This window comes from Lepidothrix coronata, unplaced genomic scaffold (assembly GCF_001604755.1).
Source record: "Lepidothrix coronata isolate B3197 unplaced genomic scaffold, Lepidothrix_coronata-1.0 Scaffold215, whole genome shotgun sequence".
NCBI lineage: Eukaryota > Metazoa > Chordata > Aves > Passeriformes > Pipridae > Lepidothrix > Lepidothrix coronata.
Genome location: NW_016690395.1, coordinates 506,606 through 518,717, shown reverse-complemented (window position 1 = coordinate 518,717; position 12,112 = coordinate 506,606). Strand labels below are relative to the sequence as shown.

The following is a 12,112-nucleotide window of genomic DNA, read 5'->3' as shown; positions in this document are numbered from 1 at the left end:
AGAAAACTGGAAGAAGTAATGATTTCAACATGGCTGTTAACCCTGAAGTCTACTCTAACAGTGGGAAGTTGTTGGTGAACAAACATCTTAATTCAAAACCCTATCGTTATCTCTGATCATGTATGAAGTAAAGGTGCCTTGCAGAAAACACTTGGAACATGAGAAGCTGAGGATCTCAGATATGGCAACATCCATTAAATATAAAAAAAAGGCACCCTTCACACTGGCACTCAGAACTGCACTAAATGAGACTTCACATCTTGGAGGAAATCCAGACCAGCATTTGTTCTTTGCACTTTTCATTAAAACTTTTGTAAGGTGGATGATAACTTCAAAATCTGAAATTACTAAATGGAGGAAGGTTCACTTTTAAAAAATAATAGTAAAAGAATTCTTATCTTACAGTGAACCTAAGAATACTTTCTTTTATGAGATCAGATTTTAGATTTTTTTTTAATCAAAAATCCAAGTTTAATGAACTTAATCAAAAAATCCAAGTGTTTTAATGAACTTAGGGTAAAGGTGGCATTTAGGCTCCTTAGTTGAAACTGATGATGTAGAAATATTGGGAGTTTGTAATATTGTTGACATACACAGTCTTCACTCAATTATAGGATAAAAAAATATTTTCTATTTAAATTGTCTCCCTGCTACTATTCAACCTGAGCCGTACTTTTTAAAAGCTTTTCTTTGAAAGTCACAATGATTTCCCTCAAAAGCTGTGAGGTTTAATGACAATTAAACCAGGGCTTGTCACACACTTAAAAGGAAAGCCAACTTTGTCTCCAATTCACTACTTCTACATAGGTTTTTAAGTATTTAGGTCTCAATGAGATTTAATAAAGCAAAGTATTATGCTGCTGTCTGGGCCCCTAGATCAGCATCTGTTAAAGCCTTTTGGTGAGTATTCTTTTAGATTTTTTTTTTTAGTATTGTTTTTGCATCAAGGTCACTAACTGCTAAAATAAGCATAATAGAGTTTAAGTAACTGTACCTGTTTGTTGAAGATACAATTATATCACTATAAAAGTACTGACTTGACTCATTAACTGCATTGGTTTCAGATAGTTACTGTAACTGAATCCAATCAATAGGAAACAGATTTAGGTAAGCACAAAGCCAACGTAGCTGTAGGCAAGCCCCTGCAGGAAAAGGTCCACTCAAATCAGCATTTTCTGCATGCAAGATAAGCTTATAAGGCTTCAGCACAGCACCTTTTAAAATGCAGATTCTGATAAACCAATAAATAGCAGACTTTGAAAGGTGAAAGCAAACACTCAGGAACGAGCTGTGAAAATAAATCCTTGCAACAAGGTATTCCAGACAGGAGGGAGTGGGTGGGTGACTTCAAGGGACTAGTTTTAACAGGTTATGTCAACAGCGGCAGAACATACACAGGAAACAAAAAGCTGAGCTTGTCCCTGACTACTGGAAAGCAACACAAGAGAAAAGTCTGACAAAAAAAGCCAGTTAAAAATCATAGTTTTGGAACTTAATATATATTAACAGCAATTTTTGAGTGCAGATAATGACTATGTTTTAAATGACTGATTTAGAAAGAAAGCACTTTTAAAGCCATTGTTTAAAAAAAAAAGGTATGAATTACGTGTGATCATTTTTTAAATGCCAGTCTGCAAGCAGGAGACAGCTACACGTTTTCTCATCTACAGGAGGAAGGCACTCTGCTCTCCGAGTCTCTCACAAGACATTATAAGTGTCGTAAGGAGCACCCAAAATACTAGAGCATGCCTGTGTGTGGGGAGGGGGCCTGCCCAGCAAGTGAAGACAGCACTTCCACTTTGCGAGCTAAACAGCCTGGAAAAGGTGCCAGGTCACCTGCTGCGGTGACAAATGACTGTCTCATCACTGGCAGCATAAGGACAGACATCTGCGATGAGGTGGTGCATAAGGAAAATGGCTCTCAGTGCCCTCACCCTCCCTCATCTTAACCTATAACATTTTACCGCCTGAGAGCGTGGTTCCTTCCTCAGTCTGCCATCCCCTCACATAATGTGAGCATTGTGCACTTCAAAGGCTGCTCTTCTGGATATGAAGTAATCCCATCATTACGGGGAGCCAGGGATGTGTGTCTAATCCCCGGCACCGTGGGGCAAGCACTGCTGGGGGAAGGGTCCACAGGCAAGGACAGCCAACCTCTCAGTGCCATACAGTAAAGTCAACAGGGGACAGAATACACACAGCTTCCAGCAGTGTGGATGTGCACTTCTCCTGGGACAGCAGAGGTGTGTGAGGGGAAGGATTGTTGCTTCAGCTGACCAGCAGTGCCGATGCCAGTTCTCTCCTACTCTGAAAACTGCTAGTACACACTCCTCTATAATGTTCTTTGTAAGGTCACTTTTTACCATCTCAAACAATCCCATCTTCAGAAGCCTCTGCATATGAGCATTTAACTTCTCCGTGTTCCAGTTACTTAACATTTTTTCTACATACAGATTGCTGCGGCTTGGAGTAAAATTCAATAAAATCAAACCGAGAGGTTAATCTAGAACATTATATTTGGCAACAGAACAAAGACTATTTCTAGCACTTTCTATAATTTTGCTAGTGATAGAGAAATAATTATGTTAACATGGTAGTTTGAAAAATAAGCTTGGTTTCACCATAAATAAAAGTTGTTCTCAAGTTCATGTTTTTGTTCTTTCATATTCTTTTAAGAAAGATAGACTTTTGCTGAATACATTTACTATTCCTTCAGAGACATTCCTATTTTAAAGATAACAGCTATGATAAAAGTGCAAGTTTTCAATTGCTCTTTCATGCTGGGAATCCTCAGTTTTGATTTTTATACACAGAAGGGGTGTGAAATACATCCCGGAACTAAAGGGAACAGAAGTTGTGTAATTTGTTCTAATGCAGGAACCATCATCAACCTCAAGCCTGGGTGGTTCTGCAGCTGCAGGATCATACACAGTGATCATACACAGTCAACTTACCTGACCCATCTCTCACTGGTTCCCAGTGCAAGTCATCATCTTTGTCCTTGATCCATCCACACAGTCCACTATCAAAATTACAGCTGTGTACCAGCACACCTGGCAGAACAGAGCAGGAGGTCACAAAAAAAAAAAAGTGTTTGGATTGTTTTGGTTTTTAATTTCCCATATGGCTGACACTAGCAAGTAAATATGAAAATTAAATGTAGAAGAAGGAGCCCCAGAAAAAGAATCTGAAAAAATATTTAAACAACAAAAAGAACACTTTTATTATTAACACTTCATACTATTTTTGTGCTAAATCTGTTAGGAAATAAAACTTATTATAAAGGTTCACATAGGCAGTGGTTTGGGTTTTTTTTCTTTTTACAACATGTAGTTAAAACAAGCGGCTTAAGATGTAGGAGTCATGTAAAAATGTATCAACTCCCAAGAAATCAGAAAGTCCTAAACCCTAGGCCCTGAATAGGAGACATGGTCTTTACCTGGGTCATCATTTGCTTCAAATTCATCGGCAGTAATCCCTCTTTCAATTTCAAGTATTTCTAACAGATTATTGCTCACTCCAGGCTGGCGTGGAACTGTGAGAAAAATGAACGAGATAAGGAAGTAGGTCACTAACTTTAACAAAAACCAGCAGAGCAGCTCTAAGCATTGTGCTTTTCTTCGAGATTTCAATATATTTAATTATATTAGACATGAAGACTCATAAGCTTTATGCCTATGTGATTTATGATTTATGTCATAACATTTATCTGAGCACTGTAAGAGGTGATTCCACGTCTCCTAAAGGCTCTTTGAATGAAAACTCCTTTTTAACCAGAGGGGAAAGCTTTAACCTTGAAGCACACTATTGCTCGCCAAATGTATTTTTAGAGATAGTGGTTTCTCAATAAAATGAAGCCACATTAAAGCTCTTGCTCAACCCTTCCACAGACAATTACAGGACAACCTCAACAGGAGGCAGCAGTACTTGGAAAAGGTACTTAACCTTTGAAATACAGCTGAAGGTACATCCATCTATTTGCAAAGAAGTAGAGCTCCCTACACAATTATCAGGATTGTACTGAAAGTTGAGAAGGAGGATCTCTAGTGGAAGCTGGAATTCAACTGTAATTATACTTTTTGCTTTCCAGCACAGTCTGTCCTTCAGCTGTTGTTCCCAGCTGCAAGGAGAAGGAACAGCTCTTGGTGAATAACAGGCCCAGAGGTTATTAGACATTCAGCATCCAGGACAACCTGAAATTTAAGAAGTCTTTGTGGGAATGATGGCTGCCAAAGTCAGGTGGCTGCAAAGATTCCCACATAGTTCTGAAGATGCTGTGCCAGTCTGTATAAGTCTCCACAAATAACATGCAGTTGTCTTGCCTGATGGACAGCTGTCAGCTAAACAGACTGGACTGAATAGAGCTGTCTTGGAAAATTCCTCTTTTAGAGGCAAGTCTAGTGCATAATTCATAACAGTAGTAATGTGTTTCAGACATGTCCTTAGATGTTATAGGTACCTCTGACACCTAAGGTATTTGTAAGGGCCTTATCTATTAAAAACTTGACACGTTTTTCATTTGCAGTGCTAAAATAACTATCTTAATGTCTCAATAGACTTCTGAGGCAAGGGAGAACAAGAAAAATTGAGACAACTGAAATAAAGTACTGTTGTTTTCAGAAAATCAAATCAAAAGGTAAGAAGGAACTTCTTTTGCACTAGGACAACATGTACTAGCACTGCTGCACAAGTTCCTCTAAATCCAGAAGACAGAAAAGCAAAAGATTTTTGAAATCAGGACAAAATAAGCAAACACTAACGTATTTTAAAAGTACTATTCTAGGCTAAAGATCTTGAATTGAAATGTTTTAAGGTTGACTTGGGTAGTAGAGGACTGTTAATTTTTAAAAGATATCTTGTTTTTAATAGTATTTTTGCTGCTTTGCTTCATCTGGGATTTTTTGCTTATGTTATTAAAAACTTTGAGATTTAACATGAAAGAAACCTTACAAATGTGCACAGTCCACACCACCTAGGCCAATAATTGCCCTGCAGTACATTGACACACAAATACTATATTCAATTATATAAAGAAAAAAAATCCATTACCTCAGGCAGCAAAGAATCTCTCCCAGCAGTATACTGCTGTCTTTCCTTGGAGCTCTGTCTAATATGAAGGTGGGACAGTTGAACAAGCACATCCTACAGTGGCAGTCACACCTGCACCAAGGTGCTGATGGTGACACAGGCTGTCCTGACACATTACAGCAAGCACACTCTTACATTGTTACAGTCATGGACAGCCATGAGCAGTAGCTTATGGAGTAGACACCTGTATGAACTGTCTGTGAGTACCCAGACCACCACCACTGTGGCACACACAGCAGCTGTTGGCATCACTTAAATTCAGCTGCAGTGGGTTTTCTCAGGAATGTTAAAAACTGGTAATTGCATTTTTTTGACTTACTGCGGCCAGCCAGCTGGGACAGCAAATTTTCTGGGAGTGTGTAGTTACAAAGTCTGCTAAACTAACAGCACCCTGTCAGTCACTTACTGTCATTTCTGGCAGGGCAGAGCTGTGACTGAAACTTTACCTTAGACAAGCCCTCACAGGGGAGTTTCACCTAACATTACAACCACATTGCAGGCTGCTGCTCCCTATGAAATGCAGCACTCCCCACACATGGGACACATCTGTGCTGCACACCCAGGGACTACCACCTTGCCTTTCCTCATCTCAGGCTGCACTGAGGGCAAAAGATACTATTTATTTTCTATACTGGGAAGAACAAGTTGGCAATTTGCTTCAAAACTGCAGAACACAGCATCAGTAGATACAGTAGCTGCTAGTCTGGAACAGACACGCTGAAGTGTCTTTACATCTGCTGTATCCACAGGACACAGGGATGGAAAGAGGCCAGCCCATGCAAGCAGACAGAAAAGCAAGTTGTCCTCTCCCTGGGCTGCAGGATGACTCCAGACTTCAAAGAACCTCACAGACATCACTCACGATGATCCCCCACACACTCACCAGCAATGGGATGCTCTTCTTATCTAGGGAAACACAGAACACACTGAACCTCCATATCTTCCTGTTCTTCCCCTGCACCTTATGGTTTTTCTGAGGGATCAAAGGCTCAGGCCACAGGTTCATAGACAGTGTTCTAAACGAGCACTGTGGCAAAGAGCATTGAGGAAACCCACTGCCATGCTTTAAGGTTTGTAGGATACTCAGGGGGTCAGAGTTTCAGGGTATGTGCTTGCCCTGTGTACCCTCTTCCCAGTCTATGGGAAGTCTATTTCCATAAACCAAGTCTATACCTTGGTTTATGGAAAATACTGCAAGAAATATTATGAATTTATTTTGCAAACTACTATAGTTTACCATTTCTAATGCACTGCTATTTTATACAAACCTGAGTTACATCTGTGCACACATACAAGCATTCTCCTAATAAAAGTTGATATATTTGCCTATGATTAAAGCTCTAAAAAAATATTCCTTCAAAAATTTCCCTTAAGTCGTTTCCAAACACTGTTTTTATGAACTTCTAGAAGAATGTGTTGCAGTGCATTAAACCAGTCACTTCAGTCATCAGACCTAATTAGAGGAATGTGCACTCAATTTGAAACAAGAGTTACCATAAGAGATTCAGGATGCTAAATATGATCCAGGTGTATACTTCTTTTTGCTACAAACAACTAATATGTTGAGTGGTGATCGTGGGAGAAAGTATTTTCTGCAAGCTCTCCAAGCCCTTTCTGTGTACTTTATATAGTGTATCAGTGTGCTTTTCACTTAACTTCAATGGTTTGATAAAGCTTGTTAAATATAAACTTGGCTTCTTTTTCTCTTGGAGAATTTTATAAGCTGAGCGAGCGAATACATCAACACTACCATATTCTCAAAGTTCATGAGCTAAGTTCTTCACAGATGCATGAGTCTGGGGGAAAATACTAAATAACTGCATAAGAATTATTCCTTTCCAGCTTTTCAAACCTTTGGGCAAACAATAAGGCTTTTTTTTTCTATTTACTTGCTAATTGCTGAGTTTGGGAATATAAAAAATTGCATGCACAAATATCAGCTTGTTCATAATAAACAGAATAATTGCTGTTTTGGTGTTAAAAAACAGAGTGCAACTTCATGTTATCACTAATTATTATTACTATTAATTATGCAGTTCTCTGGCTTACAACAAACACTGGTTTTGCACTGTAAGTACACAATAATCATGATCAAGCTTCCCAGATAACAACAAAAAAGAACAAGGAATTTTTTGATTGAATTGTTATGACTGAAAGTGTTAAATCCCGCTTCCAAAAAATCCCCACAAGTAATGAGGTCTCACACAAAACCAGTAGAAAACAGCTAAAAGTAAGGGTAGTCCAGAGGTCAGTAAGACTGAGAAAACAAGAATAAATCCAGTTTTCCTCCAGGGAAGATTTTGATATATGCTAGGCTAAAAGGAAGAGGCAACAGAGAGGTACACTTCATCCTTTTGTCTGGACACCCACAGTGTCCAAGATATGTTTCCTACAACTCTGTAAAATCAAATTTTGCAGTAAGATTTATCTGAGGAAGGGCTTTCATGGACTGTCCCACCCTCTACAGCACCATTTGCATACAAGAGGAGAGATGCTACCACTCTAAAGTCCGATCTTGCATTTCTCAGGCAGTTAAGAGGCTCGTTAACTTTGACCACAGTCAAGCATCTTACTATATATCTTTCCAGATTTTCTGCAAAGCAACCTGCCTGTTTTTCAATGAACATTCATTCAGGAGGCGCAGAATGCCAACTGAGTTTCAGGGAAACACAGCTGAAACAAGTAGTCTACAGAAGCTTGTATATCAGATCCAGGGATAAAAGTAGCTGCAAGACTGATTGAGGGTGTGATTTCTAAGACTCCTAGATTTTATGACTGAACTCCAGGGTATCAACAGGAACAAAGTGCCTATCTTAAATGCTTAAATATTAAAACATTTTAAAAGGTGCCAGAACAGTGAAGACAAATGAAATGCTACTCTAATGATATAAAGGAATAACAACCCCGCCATTATTCTCTTTTAGCATTTCTCTTTTTTCGACAGCTTCAAGGATCACACAACTGCATTTACTGCACTAAGGACTTTTCAGTCACTGAAAGGAGGAACAGAAAGAATCAAGTTTTAATCTTTAAATTTTTTAATAGCTGTTATGAGAAAAGTTTCCTAATCCAATCTTTCCAGCTCCACTAAGGGCTAAGAAGGAAAACTGCTGTACTGACTCTTAATACAGATAAGGGGGTTTGTTCTTGCTCTGCTGATATCTAGGATTATGCTTTAAGTTTATGCTTTTAATGGTTATCATCCAGATCCCACTGGTAGCAGAAATTCATAGTCCTATTGAGAAGTTTGTCCTATTTGTTAGAGACTTATCCATCTGAGTAACTAGAAAAGATTCCTCTGTACTTCACTGTAGTTTGTATCAGTCCTGAAATAGTTAAATATTAAGCCATCACTGCATTCCTCCCTCATTGCCATTCCTCCCATATCCATATCAGGAGAAGATTATCCTTGGTGCCAGATTCCACTGTCTGCATCAGACTAAGTGGTTCAAAGGCCAAGTGTAGGAATTCTGTTTTAAAAAATACTAATTTTTTGTTCTCTAAAAAAGCAGCTCCTCAAAGTCACTGCAGGCATTCTTAGAAAAGGGGTAAAGCATCTAAAGAAAAGCAACAACCCAATACCTTTCACAAATTGCAAAGGCATTTAAATAACATTATCAGCATTTTTATAATTTATGCTCTTTGTCACCACCGAACAGACCAATTTCACTGGTCCTCTGCTGATTTCAAGTTGAGCAATGCATTCAAGAGAGCTCTGAAGTGAAAGCCTAGAACAAATTTACTCACTGTGTGGGATAGCAGGTCAAATAACAACACAGGGAGGAAACAGGCAGCAACGAGTCGCCAAGGGGCAGCCCAGGAAAAGATTAACTAATGAAAAATTGGAATTTGAGACATACAGAAAAAAAAAGTACCCTTGCCCTGGCATGCTTGCTCTCCTCATGTGGACCAATCCTAGACCACCACGATTTGCAGGATTTAGTCTGGTACACTGGGACATCTATCACTGTACAGCAACCAATGACCCTTTTGCCACAGACTGCCTAACAGAAATACCACCTATTTACTGTCATGCTGCTTTGTCAAAGCCTGACTAAGGCTTCAGAGGCCCGGGGGGAAAAACGGATGGAAAATGTCCATGCATCACAAGATAACCTAGTTGAAAACACAACTTTAAATGCTGAGGTCTTCAGCAGATGCTACTGGCTGTAAAATCAGAACTGCCAGTTGTTGTTGGGTACAGTGCTCTCTGTGCTGGGTTCTGCCCACCCCTGTGTGATAAAACGCCACCTTTTGTGACTGTTTGGGATACCACAGCCCTTGGTGACACAGCAGGAAGCAGCCATCTAAGATGGGACGGTAATTCTTCTGAAGACTTTCCAAAACTGAATAGTAAAATCCTACTTCATTATCTGAGTGGATCTGATATCAATTTTCTCCTCTGTTTTCCAAGACAGTAAGAGCTACAGGACCACTGAGATGTTGCCTGCATTCTCCAGTGGGAAACAAGGCAGTAAGAGTGAGGCTTTTTCTTCTCTTTTCAAGGAGGCATATGGGAACCAGAGTTTGAATTCATTTCTGAGAACTACCTTCTTTGCTGCCTTGACTGGAGAAGCAGATGATGTGTGGAAATGAACCCAAAGAAGCTCAGCATAAGCCAAACGAAATTAGCTCATATCCACAAACCAGGAACGCTGCAAAGATGTCTGGTGTAGGTGAGACTAAAACAGCAACAGCTTTAAAGAAGCTGAAGGAAGTAGCTCGAAACTCCCCTTCCCTGAGGAAATATAGAGGCAAGTGAAAAATCCACAAATGTTTTTGGAGGTGGGGAGGGTTTGCCACATCCATATAGCAGATAAGAAGCAAGTCAAAGGTTAGCTAAATGTTACTAGTTATTCCAGTTTGAAATTCTGTATTGTCTCAACATCATGGTTTCTAACACCGTGTTTGGCTGCAAGGAACACTTTTTGAGAGGCACTGGCTTACACTGGGTGGGAGCTCTGCCATCCTGAGCTTGCAGTGCCTCACACTGAGCAGCTGCCTCACATTGAGCAGTAGGTTTCAAATCCCTGACAAATGCTTTTGTGCACTCCCTACATAAATGCCTCTGAGCAGAGAGAAGGCAGGAGGAGACACCAGTGACCACTACCTAGAAGATAGTTTTGAGGTGTCCAGAAGATAAAAGAAAGAAAAAAAGAGCAAAAAGGAGAGTGGAAAGGAGAGAAAAAGATCAAAGAGAGAGGATAAAAAAGACACCAGCTTTGCTAATGATTACACTACTAGCATCATCTAGAGCACAAGTGGAGTATGTTTGCAGTCACACAGTTATGTCACACACATATGTATATCAACTATATCTCTGGCAGGAGATAGAAAAAAAAGATATGGGATTAAAGACAGACATCTGTTGACCTATCTGAGGAGCTATCTGTCTCCGCATCACATACTGGGGCCAGTAAGAGCTGATGGTGCTTGACCCGTTGCAGTCCTGCGGTGTTGTTCACTTAAGCCTTTGAAGCTATGTATGTATATCACAGACTTCAAAGGGTGGCAGCTGACCTAAACAAGTAGTTGATAAACACTTTGCAAAGATCCTGTGTTTGTTATATGTACCATAATATAAGCTTGCAGTCAGATCAAACCCAACTTAAAATGCTTTTACTTCCCTGCTTTCCAAACTCCTGTATCTTGAAAGCATTAGCTTCAAAATCTAGCCTCTAGGGACAATATGGAAAAACTAATAGTAAATAATAAGCTGTAAATAGAGGATTGTTATGACTTCATGAAAATAGCTGAAAACTATCCCTCTGCTTTAGAATTCCAGAGAACACTTGCAACACCACAAGACACCTGAGAAGCACAATGCTAGAGTCTAGAGTCATTTCCATAAAACTCCTTATTTTTAACTATCAGTTCACAAGTTTTGGGAGTATTTACTATATTTCCTTTTAGAATGTCACCTAAGCATGATTTAATATTTTTAACTGAATATAGATTGTTTAAAACATAATCTTGAAAAAGTCAAAACCACACTCTACTAAGTAGTACCAGGATTTGTCTTGTAAATTTTAAGCCAGCTTCTGTCTCCATTTTAAATTTATCTAACTGTCCATAACAGATAAAATGTCACAGGGAAAAATTTTACAAGGAACAAAATATTTCTTTATGTAATGACCTACAGCAGCAAAGCCCAAAAAGATACCACACAGATGACAAAGTAATTGGAAAAAAAACTCCCAAGTTGCTTGTGCACCTGCTCTGAGACAGCAAACTTCTCCTACAACATTGCTTCAGCAGCTTTATTGTACAACAAGCTGAAGGAGGAGGTCTGATCCAACACACCCTCCCCATCTCTAAAATTAGCAGCAGAACTAGAGATGAAATCAGGTGTTGAGTATTTCTTGGCAGATATACATAGCTCTGTAAGTGCCAGTAATGTCTGCTGTGGTATGCACTAAAGCTGGCATGTTAGTGCTGTACATTTCAGAGCAGCTCTTAAAATGACACGTGTTCATGCTATGAGAATCTTTACTATCTTCAGCTTTTCATGTATCCCTTCTCATAGACGCAGTCCATAAAACTACCCTGTTATTTTTATGCAATCTTCCCACTGCTTAGCCTTGAACATCTGAGACTATTTGAATTCATACAATATAGGTCACATAAAAGTCTTTAGGTAATTAGATATGGTCCCATTTCTTACCATTCTTAAAGCTATGGAAATATGCTAAGAGTGACCCTCAACTCCCTGAATTTGAATCCATTGACTATTTATGAGTTATGTTGCATTTCAATACTTTTCCATAAAATGTCTTTCATTTCCCTAAAACTTTCACCTGAAAGCATAATTTAGTACTTATATAGGACAATATACTCAATAATTTCAGAAAGAAAAAAAAAAAAGAGAATTTTTTTAGATTAATTGATTCAGAACTTACTTCCCACACTTTTTGTTAGGTAATAAAATCAACTATTTGTGCAGCTTTACCACATGACCATTTCATGCCTTTGTTCTCATTAGTACAGTGTTCCAAACAAACCAAACAGTACAGTGCATGCTTTC

The 12,112-nt window shown here is 39.0% G+C and overlaps 1 protein-coding gene across 5 annotated transcripts in view; it reads right to left on the bottom strand.

Moving 5' to 3' along the window:
- The window catches only part of NPNT (nephronectin), a 51,799-nt gene that overhangs the window by 4,856 nt on the left and 34,831 nt on the right, over positions 1–12,112 (bottom strand). For all 5 annotated transcript variants that reach the window (XM_017833555.1, XM_017833552.1, XM_017833557.1 and 2 more), the window contains 2 exons: positions 3,440–3,535; positions 2,955–3,053 (listed from right to left, as the gene is read on the bottom strand). In XM_017833555.1, the coding sequence (XP_017689044.1) occupies positions 2,955–3,053; positions 3,440–3,535 (195 nt within the window). The remainder of the gene's footprint in view (positions 1–2,954; positions 3,054–3,439; positions 3,536–12,112) is intronic.